General features: G+C 42.2%; 1 protein-coding gene across 2 annotated transcripts in view; it reads right to left on the bottom strand.

Moving 5' to 3' along the window:
• FRMD4B (FERM domain containing 4B) overlaps positions 1-12,119 on the bottom strand; it is a 412,392-nt gene that overhangs the window by 88,477 nt on the left and 311,796 nt on the right. For both annotated transcript variants that reach the window (XM_089672280.1, XM_089672279.1), the window contains exons 9-11: positions 11,896-11,961; positions 9,880-9,937; positions 2,184-2,270 (exon numbers count right to left, since the gene is read on the bottom strand). In XM_089672280.1, coding sequence (XP_089528406.1) covers positions 2,184-2,270; positions 9,880-9,937; positions 11,896-11,961 — 211 coding nt within the window. The remainder of the gene's footprint in view (positions 1-2,183; positions 2,271-9,879; positions 9,938-11,895; positions 11,962-12,119) is intronic.

The following is a 12,119-nucleotide window of genomic DNA, read 5'->3' as shown; positions in this document are numbered from 1 at the left end:
GCTATTGAATATCAGGCTTTTCATCTTATAATGTTATAACTGAGAATTACAAGATCCTGCTCCTTATATATGTCTTACATGTCTTGAAACATTGTAATATTTTGTACAATAAAAGTGCAAGTTTTTAACTGTTATTGAATGGTTTCCATTATCACAAAGTAATTGTCAGGGCAGGAGCCGAGGAACGGACAGGCAGGCCTAACAATGTAACGCACTGGCTGACGACAACCACCACCCACAGACCGAAGTCCCTCAGGGCGCGGAGTCTAAGTCCCAGGCTGCCCTTCACCAGGGCCCCTGATGGTGGGGATGGACTTGACGCAGCCAGGAACCAGGTCGCGGCCCCCGAGACACCTCAGCTGCGGTAATGGCCGCCGCCAATGGCGTGTAGCTGGTGGAAGAGACAAAAGAGTAGTCAGACAGGCCGGGATCAACAACAACAGGACAAAACAGTACAGGACAGCAGACGAGAATCACAGGTCACGAGCCGGGTTCAGCAACAGAGGGTCAGATCAAAGGAGAATACAAAGAATAGTCAAGTCACAAGCCGAATCAGATACCAGGAGAGTCACGAGAGTCAGAACAGCGTAATAGCAACACCAAGACACAAGTGCAAAGAGCATGTGCGGGCCACAGGCTTATATGTCATCAGCCACGCCCCTCTGGGGGATGGACCTCAGAGACCTGAAGGCATAAAAGGATTCCCACCATGCACAGCAGAATCCAAGATGGATGCCAGCACATGGAGTAACATAACCTCAGGGAAAAGGTAGGACCTTGACAGTAATCCCGGGAGAGCATATTTAAACTCCCACATATGTTTGGTTTTTGTTCACATTACAATTTGATGAGATCCATCAATGATTATGTAGTGTAATGACCTGCCTCACTGGACATATTGATTGGATAGTTCAGGTAGATACTCATATTACATAGTTTTGGTAAATCTAAGAGTTATTTTACAAAGATTGAATGGTCAGATTGTAACGTGTATAATGAGATTTGGAAATATATTTTTGGTCCAAAAGGAACAACTGGGACTCAAAACACAGACACCTAAAGTACCTCTGATTTGGGATACAGTGTATGCATAGCAACACTTACAATATCTACATTAGCTCGTAGGAGTGGAAAATCTGAATCAGATCTGATGAGCAAGTCAGTCCAGTTTAGGAGCCAGCAGGAACTTCTTAGTGAGCCAAGAATATGTCCTTCCAATAACAACACACGTAACATAAGCAAAAAATAGGCACATTTTCTAACGGTTTTTTAAATTTTGCCCAGCACTGTTGTGGTTGGCCCTTAAATACCCCACTCAAGACTGGGAAGAGCCAATGAAAAAAATAATAATAATTCTTGTTGGGGTTTTGAAGGGCAACTTTAGCTAAGCAACTGCATACACAACGAAAATGCATATTGAAGAACTGATTTATAGCATAGCAGCACAAGGCCCATAAGGGCTGCAACATTTCTTCAGAATCTGTAGTTCTGCCACCTCCCCACCTCTTGGACTATTGATAAACATCAACAAACTAGTTATAAGCAGGGGCGGACTGACAACTCATGGGGCCCCCGGGCAATAGGGGATCATGGGGCTCCTGTATCCTTGCCCAAACTCAAAAAAGCCTAGGAAAAAGGTAGCAGGGGCATCTCAGGGGGCGCCCTACTGACCCCGGGCCCGAGTTTCCAAATGGTCAGTCCGCCCCTGGTTATAAGCAACCCAACCTCTGACCCCTTTCCTCTGTAATTTCTTTACAGTATATTCCCTTCCAACCACCCAGCTTTTAGGGCTTTCTGACATTAGTGGCAAACACTTCCGCTCCTCTGAAAAGCAATCCCTGCTTGGGATGGCGACAAGGCAAAAATAATGCTGCCTGCTCCAGACTAACAGTCCTTGATGCTTTGAAATTGCCTCCGTTCATTTCTATTGAACTGCACCTATGGCATTTACAGCACAAGCACCAAAGGGATCATTTCCGATGTTAGCCTTTTAAAAAATAAAAAATGTAAGAGGGCACATCTGGAACGCATGTGCAACACTTCCAAAATGCTCATAATGCTATAGCTGCCTTATAATTCATGCCTATGTAAAAGAGCTCCTAATGCACCGAAGACTTGAATTCAGTTAACACATAACTGCACACAAAATGTACATAATAAAAATGGCTTTTGAGTTCACCAACCTTTCTTGGCTTTATTTTGTCCTGGATATCATACTGTCCAATTCCCTTGAAGCTTATTCCCAACCACCAGGGAATTCCTTGCTTGTCCTGGAAGAAGAAAATATATTGAGCAGCTAGTCTTAACATCAACAGATTGGAGACATCTTATATATCCTTAGGAAAGACTTATTCATGTTGTCCTTACCATTTAGATTGTCCCATTTAACTCCCGCCTACAGAACACGTAAATAAGGAGCAAATGTATGCCAAACGAGCATGTTGGACAATATTAAATAATACCCATCTTTTCAATAAAGCAGCACAAATGGCTGAAGAACAACCCCCAGCCTGCTGATTGGACAGTAAAGGAGCAGCAGAAAAGTGATGGTGATTCATGCTGATCATTCTCCATTCTCCTCCTATGAGCACGCTCCTCATGAGCACATGTTTACTACAGCAAAACCTGATTGGCTTAGATTGCTGTCCTTCCTTTCGTAGTCAAAATGCTGTTGTGAGGCAATTACAGGGAAATGGCAAAACTCACTTACACTAGATCTTATTTAGAAACAATAAGCAAGTTATTTTTATTTAATACCCAAATACATTAGACAAAAATTGAGGAGCTCGGAAGGAGGTCACTGTACAAATGATTTGATTTTAGTACACTGACCTCCCCGATGAGCTATTGTGTTCTGAGAGGGGGACTGCTGAAGAAGTCAAAGGAACTGACGAAACAGGGGGACTTTGGACAAAGTCACAGGAAGTGATGAAACACATCAGGACGGGGCTTAATGATGTCATCACGCCACCAGGAAGGAGAGACCTGGATACTGGGGTTTGGTGACGCTGTGATCTTTCCCTTAAGAAAACATGTACCTGCATATGTAATATAGAGTGTCTTTTGTTGGTGGATAGTTTGCTTGGCTTATTGGAATCATATTGGAATCCCTGGATTGGAGATTTGGAGTGACAATTAGTGACTGCTTACAGGGAAAAGCGCACAGTGACCTTTATAAAGTCTGGGATTAAAGGTGAGCATGAGTGACAGGTGGTGGTTCACACGGATGAGGGATTACATGGTCAAGTTGGAAAATCCTATATTTGTTAACAGGGCACTGTTTGGAGTTTACGAACTGTGTATTTGATTTGCAGAATCACAGTTGTGGTTGAACCCTCTCACTTCCCCATGGACTGTTTGATTTAAATAACTTTTTTGTATATTGGACACATTTCATTGAGTTTTTATGCATATTGTATGATAAGGTATAATAATTATAATCCTAAATACCTCTTTGCACAGCTCTGCTGTGCGGGCACATAACCTCCCTACGCTCTCCTTTTCCAATCTAAGAGGGGGCTGAGATACTCCTCTGGCCAGAGGAAGGAGAGAGACTCTTAGCACACAGCAGGATGACGGAGGCATATAAACTGACTACGGTATCATGGATCAGCAGCCATTTTTGGTCAGTACACACAGGGGAACACAGAAGCAGGCAGGATCAACCAGGTATTTTACAGCATTGAATGAGGCACAATACACTGCAGAAGCACTGTGGTATGTATGCTTCTTTAAAGGAACAAAAGCTTTTTTTGTACTTTTTAGGGTTACAACCGCTTTAAATTGGACGTGGGATCACATTTTAGTGCTTTGCAGCAACACTTAGTATATTGGGAGAATTTTTTAGATTGGAAGAGAGTTGATATAGTTAAGGTCACAAAAAGATTTTCACTTTCACTTATGTATGATCATTATTCAAATGAATTTCGATAAATCATGACTCTGTGTCTACTGGCCCTTTAAATGCAGTGGAGTTAGGGATACATTGTAGCGAGAAGGTGCAGTCATTTCCAAGAACAGTTTTTCTACTTCTTAAGTAAACGGTTCAATGGGAATTCGAATGGTGTCTTGGAAAAAGTATATTAAAAGGAAGAAATGTCAGCGAAAAGAAAAACATTAAGCCCAGCTTCTACAAGATCTACTGCCTTAATTGTTATCAACTATAACAATCAGAACAGTGCCACTATTGTTTGTAGTTTTTTTTTTTTGTATGTTCTTGCAGGATGACTTGGTACATTCCACCGAGAGGTAGCAGGGGGAAGTCCTTGTCCCCCCTAGTTCTGGTAGGCTTCAAAAATCTAAAACAACGGTCATCAACATGATAGAAAGACTGAGCCTCCTTCAACAGGATCTGCATTATACCTTCACCAATCAAATCCTAACATTCAAACTTGAAGTTCTGAGCAAGAGCTCTCTAATCAGCAAAGCTCATGCTCCCTGCTGATTGGAACACTCTCATTCTGACGCATTAGGAAGTGTGTCAGACCCATGTAGAGAGACCACTGCTTCCATAGAGAGCGCAAGGGTCCTTCTCCACAGCATGCTGCCAGGGAACAGGCTTTTCTGCTTAGGCTGCAGCTGCTTTCTAGAACTGCGCACCTTTTGTTTTGATGCACCTGGGCTTTAAACACAGTTACAAATAAAAGATTTATGGCTCCAATGTAGATGCCCCATTGAATTGTGGTCAACTTCCCCCTTGTCACCACTTTATATGTGATTAGTGAGCAGTCAATGCCAACATACGGAAATAGAGTCGGGCTGTCCGTTATAACAGCAAGCTCTTTTCCATTTCAGCACGTGGTAGTTTAGGTTAAATGATAGGTTACTGCTTCTATCCTTTCAATAAAACACAATAATAGGTCTGTAGTGCTTTTAAGACCCTTCTGGACTCCATACAGAAAAAAATCACCACCAGCCACGCTCAGTGGAGCCAAGTACAAACTGAAGAACTAGTAAAAATGGAATGTGCATTCCTCCGGAACATCTGGAAGGAGTTTATGGTAAGCTCATGTCATGTATAAGCTACTTTCACTTTCGGAAACAGGATATGCCATGAGCAAGCATTTTGATTAAATGTCTATTCATCAATGCAAATTTAAAGGAAAGCTGCTGTTAAGAGTTTAAAAAGGAAAAACTTTTTTTTATTGTTTTATTTTTTTTTTAACCTTCCAGTTAACTGTTAATTATCACAAATTCAAATTATTTCTATACAATACATTACAAATATTCATTTAATCCTGGGTGCTTCTGTGATGCTGGGCTTGCTAATAAGAAGGCCCAGCACAGGTTAAAGTATAACTAAAGGCAATTTTTTTTAGTTTTGGGATAAAGTGGAGAGGGATTGGAACCCTTGTTAGTGTTTATTGCTGTCTGTGCCCCTGTTAAAGCGGAGCTCCACCCAAAAGGGGAAGTTCCGCTTTAAGGACTGCTCCCCCGCTCCCTATTAATTGGCACCTTTGGGGGGTGGGGGGGAGCGGGTACCCGAATTTGACAGGTACCTGCTCCCACTTCCTGTCCGATTGCCTAGGCGATCGGAAGCGGAAGGTGTCCTCCCTCCCTCCCACCCTGTAGTCTTATGGGACACGTGACAGGTCCCAGAAGACTACAGGACCATTCATGCAGCGCAGCACTACTCGCGCATGCGCAGTGGGTACCCGGCTGTGAAGCCACAAGCTATCACAGCCGGGTGCCCACACCGAAGATGCCGGCCTCCTGGAATCCAGGACGGCCGGTGAAATGGGCTGCGGGGGACACACTTCAGGACCGAGGGACAAGTAAGTGGCTGCTTTATAAAAGTCAGCAGCTACAGTTTTTGTAGCTGCTGACTTTTATTTTTTGACCGGTAAGTGGAACTCCACTTTATGGAGATTCGCCCTCTCTATTTATTCTGTTTACCATTATTATTGAAAGTAAAGAAATTCCCAAAATTTGGGTTGTTCCCAGAAATGTAATAGAGGATAAATCTTTCAAAAGGGACACTGGTTCTGGTAACCTTGGGGTCCCCAAAGGGTTCCCTTGATTTGCAGGGATTTCTTATCATGTCCCGTTTGGCTATGGGACAGGAAGTGAAGAAAAATTGCAGAAATGGGACACATTTTGCTCTATCCAAAATGAAAAAAAAAATTTTTTACCTATACTTCAACTACTACTTATACTTAAAGTAGATCTATAGTAGAAGTAAAACTAATTAGGAATGATAGTCTAATCCAGCATTTCTCAAGCTTTTTACTCCAGAGGAGCCCTTAAACTTTATTTCAGGTCTTGGGGAACCTCTAAGACCAATTAATTGGGGGTCAGTCAGAAAAATGCCCCTTACATAGGTGGTCCATGAGAGGAATACCTCCTTATAGTGGTAGTCAGAACAGCTAAAAGAGTCATTGGTGCTCAAGCAACCTCTAGTAATATCTGGAGGAACCATAGTTGAGAATTTCTGGTCTAATCTTTGCTAGAAGAGTGGGAGGGAGTGTGGCCTTCTCTGTGGATCACATTGCAGCATGTGGAATCCAATATCACTCTTATTCAGGTCTAATTAAACACAACACCTGTAAACCAGGCAGCTGCCAAATTTAAGAGGCTCTCTGAATCTGACTGCAGTGGGTTATGGACAGATTGAGAGCGAGCCAAAAATATTCAGAACAGACACCCTGGATTGCACTGGCAGGTGACTGATTTTGTTCAAAATACTAAACACCAACATACAAAGCTATTCAGAACTCCACCCCAGCCAAATAACCTTGTCTCAGAGCATACTCAAATCATCCTCTCCGCTCATCACAAGACCTCCTGCACTCTAGCTCCATTGTTACCTCCTCACATGTTTGCTTCCAAGACTTCTTCAGAGCCTCTCCTATCTCCCATCCTCTGGAACTCACTAGCGCAATCTCTCCAGCCACCTCCAACTCTATCAGACTCCATCTAACAACTGAACTTTTCTTAAAGTGGTTGTAAACCCATACATATACCTAGTGAAGTGACTGGCTTCAGGTGATCTACAGAGATGAAACAAATTCTCCTACATAAGTTGTACCCGTTTATCTGCAGTCTTCTTTTCTCTACATCCGTTGAAAGTGCTGAATTTACAAAGCTTGTAAAGCTGTCAAAAAAAGGGTGCGGAGAGCTGAAGTTGCACTCTGCAGAGCTCAGTAAGGAAAGGTCTGAGAGCTGATTGGAGGGAAGAGACCCCCCCCCCCTTTCACACAGCTCACAGGAACAGAGCTGAGGCTGTCAATCTAGTGGAGGTCCCTCCCCATCACCAATTTTTTCTTGGTGTCAGGAAAACTTGTCTTCATATGACAGAAATGACACTTCATTTTCTTAATCGAGACAAGTACACACTATAGAGGGATATGCTTTGTCCATATTTCATGTCTGAGCTTTACAACCACTTTAACTCATCAACTAATCCCCACACAGTTATTAACTTTTGTACCACTTGCCCTTCCCTTTTTGTTTGTAAGTTCTCACAAGTGGGGCCCTGCTAACCTTTTTGTTTTGAATTGCATTGTATCTGTACTAACAACTACAGTATCCAGTATACAGTATGCTGCACCAGTATATATATATATATATATATATATATATATATTATTATAATACAGTATTTATAAAGCGCCAATAGTTCGCTCAGCGCTGTACATTACAAAGGGGGACAGAACATGTGACAGAACAATACCAATACAATGCAAAACATGAGGGGATCGAGGGCCCTGCTCTTTCGAGCTTACAATCTAGGAGGGAGGGATATATATATATATATATATATATATATATATATATATATATACAGTTGTGGCCAAAATTATTCAACCCCCACTGAAATTGAGTGTTTTGGCCAGTTTGACATTGCTTTTGATCATTCAGTCATCTTGCTTACATTTACATTAAAGAGGCACTTGTAGGTCAGACAAATATAACATAACAGTTATAATGAAATAACCACAAATGTCTTTTCTGTGCTCACAGCATTATCAGTTTTATTCAACCCCCAAGTGACATTCAATCTTAGTACTTAGTACAGCATCCTTTTACAGTTATAACAGCTTTTAAACGTGAAGCATAGCTTGACACAAGTGTCTTGCAGCGATCTACGGGTATCTTCGCCCATTCTTCATGGGCAAAGGCCTCCAGTTCAGTCACATTCTTAGGCTTGCGCACTGCAACTGCTTTCTTTAAGTCCCACCAGAGGTTCTCAATCGGATTTAAGTCTGGTGACTGCGATGGCCACTCCAAAATGTTCCAGCCTTTCCTCTGCAACCATGCTCTAGTGGACTTGGAGGTATGCTTGGGATCATTGTCCTGTTGAAAGGTCCAACGTCTCCCAAGCCTCAGGTGTGTGACGGACTGCATCACGTTTCCATCCAATATCTCCTGGTACTGAAGAGAATTCATGGTACCTTGCACACGCTGAAGCTTCCCTGTACCTGCAGAAGCAAAACAGCCCCAAAGCATGATTGACCCTCCACCATGCTTCACAGTAGGCAAGGTGTTCTTTTCATCATAGGCCTTGTTCTTCCTCCTCCAAACATAGCGTTGATCCATGGGCCCAAACAGTTCTAATTTTGTTTCATCAGTCCACAGAACACTATCCCACAACTTTTGTGGTTTGTCCACATGGCTTTTGGCATACTGCAGTCGACTCTTCTTATTCTTTGGAGACAGCAAGGGGGTACGCCTGGGAGTTCTGGCACGGAGGCCTTCATTACGCAGTGTGCGTCTTATTGTCTGGGCTGAAACTTCTGTACCCACATCTGACAAATCTTTTCTCAGTTCCTCAGCAGTCACACGGGGACTTCTCTCCACTCTACGCTTCAGGTAGCGCACAGCAGTCGAAGTCAGCATCTTCTTTCTGCCACGACCAGGTAGCGTTTCAACAGTGCCCTTTGCCTTGAATTTGCGAATGATGCTTCCTAAGGTGTCTCTTGGTATGTTTAACATCTTTGCAATCTTCTTATAGCCATTGCCCTTCCTGTGAAGAGAAATCACCTCTTCTCTTGTCTTCCTGGACCATTCTCTTGCCTTCACCATGTTTGTAACCACACCAGTAAATGTCTAGAAGGAGCTGAGTATCACAGTCATTTTAAAGCTGCCTAATTGGTGCTTATTATGCTTGATTGCTGCTCGGTGACATCCACAGGTGTTTTCAATACCTGATGGAAAGCACCTGTATGAACCTCTGTTCTTCAGAGTGGTAGTCTTTAAGGGGTTGAATAATTGTGGCAATGAAGAAACCACATAAGAACCATTTACTACTGTATTACATAAACAATTGATGTCATTTTAGTTGCATTTGGGTAGTTACAACGTCCTTGTAGGATTTGATTCTGAATACAATTCCAAATGTACACTATAGTCCCTAAACCCCTTTACAGCATTGGGGGTTGAATAATTTTGGCCACAACTGTATATATGTCTCTACTATTGTATCTGTACTGTATCCCTTTATATGTTAAAGCACTGCGCAATCTGTTGCACTATATAAAACCTGTAAAATAATAATAATTTCACTTTCTGGATGCAGCCACGCATTGTTTTTACGGCTGTGGTACCATTATCATGCACAGTACAGTACCACAATGCATCCTCCTCTATGTCTTCTATACTCCGAAAAGTAGGACACATGCAGAGGATGATCGTGACCTCAAAAACAGGACAGGGAATGCAGCTCATAGCTGACTTATCCACACAACATTCAACGGAAATGAAAGCAATATAAAAACTTCCAGTAGCCAAAAACCTTCATAAAAGATCAAACTGCTGAATGCAGCCGGGGTATTTCTTTTCCCCACTCTTGTAGACAGGGCTTTCCTGCTATAGTAATAAATTCTCTGAACAAGAAAATAACAGTTTTATGGATGTGTTTATAGGGTAGCAAGCACTGACCTTTACTTTATAGTAATGAACACCATATGTGGGCAAGGCTTCCACTATTTTCATATACCTGCAAGAAAAGGGAGCAGCTGAATAAGAATAAAAGTCACATAAAACAAACAGAACTAAAAAACAAAAAAAAAACAACATAAATTAATTATAATACACTTATTTCATAGGCAGCAGCGCCCCTAACGTAAACTAGGATAAAAACAGAATGCCCATATTTTAGCAAGTCCAACACAGAAACACAAGGGGTTAAAACCTAACTACTGAGACACAATGACCCCCAATGTGTGGCCAGATGCGGCTCTTTGCTTGCTTTTATCTGGCCCTTGGGTCACTATTTTCATTTCCTAATACCAACGATGGGGCATAATTTCCCCCACTGACACCAATAAAGGAACAGAATTCCTCCCAATGACACTAATCACACAATTTCTTCCAAAGACACCAACATTGGGGCACAATTCCTCCCATTAACACCAAAGATGGGGCATTGTTTATTGTCACTGATATTAGAACCTTTTCTACTCCCAATGGCCACAGTCTGTCCCCCCATTAGTCAGAAAAAACGTAAATTGGCCCTTTGTTTTAGAAAGTTTGGAGACCCCTGTTCTAGGATATGTCAAAAGTAGAAGTTAGTAATTTAAGTAAAGGTAAAACCAGTAAAGTGAAACATATCTTCATATTGTGCACCATGGGCAGACTCTGTTACTAAATTATAAAGTAGTGGTCACCAAACTGTGGCCCTTTGCTTGCCTTTACCCGGCCCTTGGGGCACTCCTTTGCCCACTGATACAAAGCACTATTCCTCCCATTGGTTCCAACGAGGAGAAACTATTTCTTCCATTGAAATCAATGATAGGACACTATTCCTCCCACTGATACCAAAGATGGGGCACTATTCCTCCCACTGATACCAATGATGGGGCACTATTCCTCCCACTGACACCAATGATGAAGTACTATTTCTCCCACTGACCCCAATGGTGATGTACTATTCTTCCCACTGACACTAATAGTGGGATACTATTTCTCCCACTTACACCAATGGTGGGGTACTATTCTTCTTATTGATACCAATGGTGGGCTACCAGGGGCGGACTGACCATTTGGGAACTCGGGCACTGCCCAAGGGCCCGGGGTCAGAAGGGGGCCCCATGAGATGCCCCTGGTACCTTTCATAGGCTTTTTTGGGTGTGGTTTGAGTGTGGGCAAGGACACAGGGGCCCCATGATCCCTTATTGCCCTGGGGCCCCATGAGTTTTCAGTCCGCCACTATGAGGTACTATTTCTCCCACTGACACCAATGGTGGGGTACTATTCTTCCTACTGATACCAATGATGGGGTACTATTCTTCCCACTGACAATAATGGTGGGGTACTATTCTTCCTACTGATACCAATAGTAGGGTACTAATCTTCCCACTGATACCAATGGTAAGGTACTATTCATCCCACTAAAACCAATGGTGGGGTACTATTCTTCCCACTGACACCAATGGTGGGGTTTTATTCTTCCCACTGACACCAGAGGTGGGGTACTATTCTTCCCACTGACACCAATGGTGGGGTACTATTTCTCCCACTGACACCAATGGTGGAGTACTATTATTCCCAAAAATTTAGAGCTTCTACTATATTATATTGCAGTCTGTGTCCATGCTGGGGATATTGCCTTTCACTTCCTGTCCCAATTATGCTTTTTTTTTCACCTGAACAGGAAATAAGGGGAAATCTCCCAATGGTGACAATGGGTAATACAAATCTGAGAGAAGTTCTAACCCTTTCCTACTTTAGGCAAGGACTCCAAACATTTATTTTCGATTTTGAGCTTTGAATATAGTAGAAGTAAAGGGGTAATCTCCGTAGTGGGGACACAGAAAACAAATAAACCATTTTTCCTTTATGTCTATCTGGAGAGAAGCACAGCTAACCTCAGAGTTGTACCACCGTAGTGTAGTTCTGCTCTAATATATTGGACATACAGTATATTAAAAGGAAAATTGTTCATGCAGATCTTACCGGACTATTGCCAGTCCTCTGGTGACTCCTTTTAGTTTTTTGAAATGTTCAATCACTCGATCTTCGCTAAAAGTAAAACACAGAGAAAATGTTGACTTAGAGCGTAACTATGGTCATAATGTAAAATCCTATATTCATTTACACATTGTATTTCAATTATTTCTAGCCTACTCCTATCTGAATGCTCTAGAAGTTTGTAGATTTACTTTATGAAGATCCCTAAA

Source organism: Staurois parvus, unplaced genomic scaffold, assembly GCF_062004578.1.
Source record: "Staurois parvus isolate SC_StPar_1 unplaced genomic scaffold, SC_StPar_1.0 ptg000124l, whole genome shotgun sequence".
Taxonomy (NCBI): domain Eukaryota; kingdom Metazoa; phylum Chordata; class Amphibia; order Anura; family Ranidae; genus Staurois; species Staurois parvus.
The sequence above is the reverse complement of the archived record's forward strand: the minus strand, read 5'-3'. Positions and strand labels throughout refer to the sequence as shown.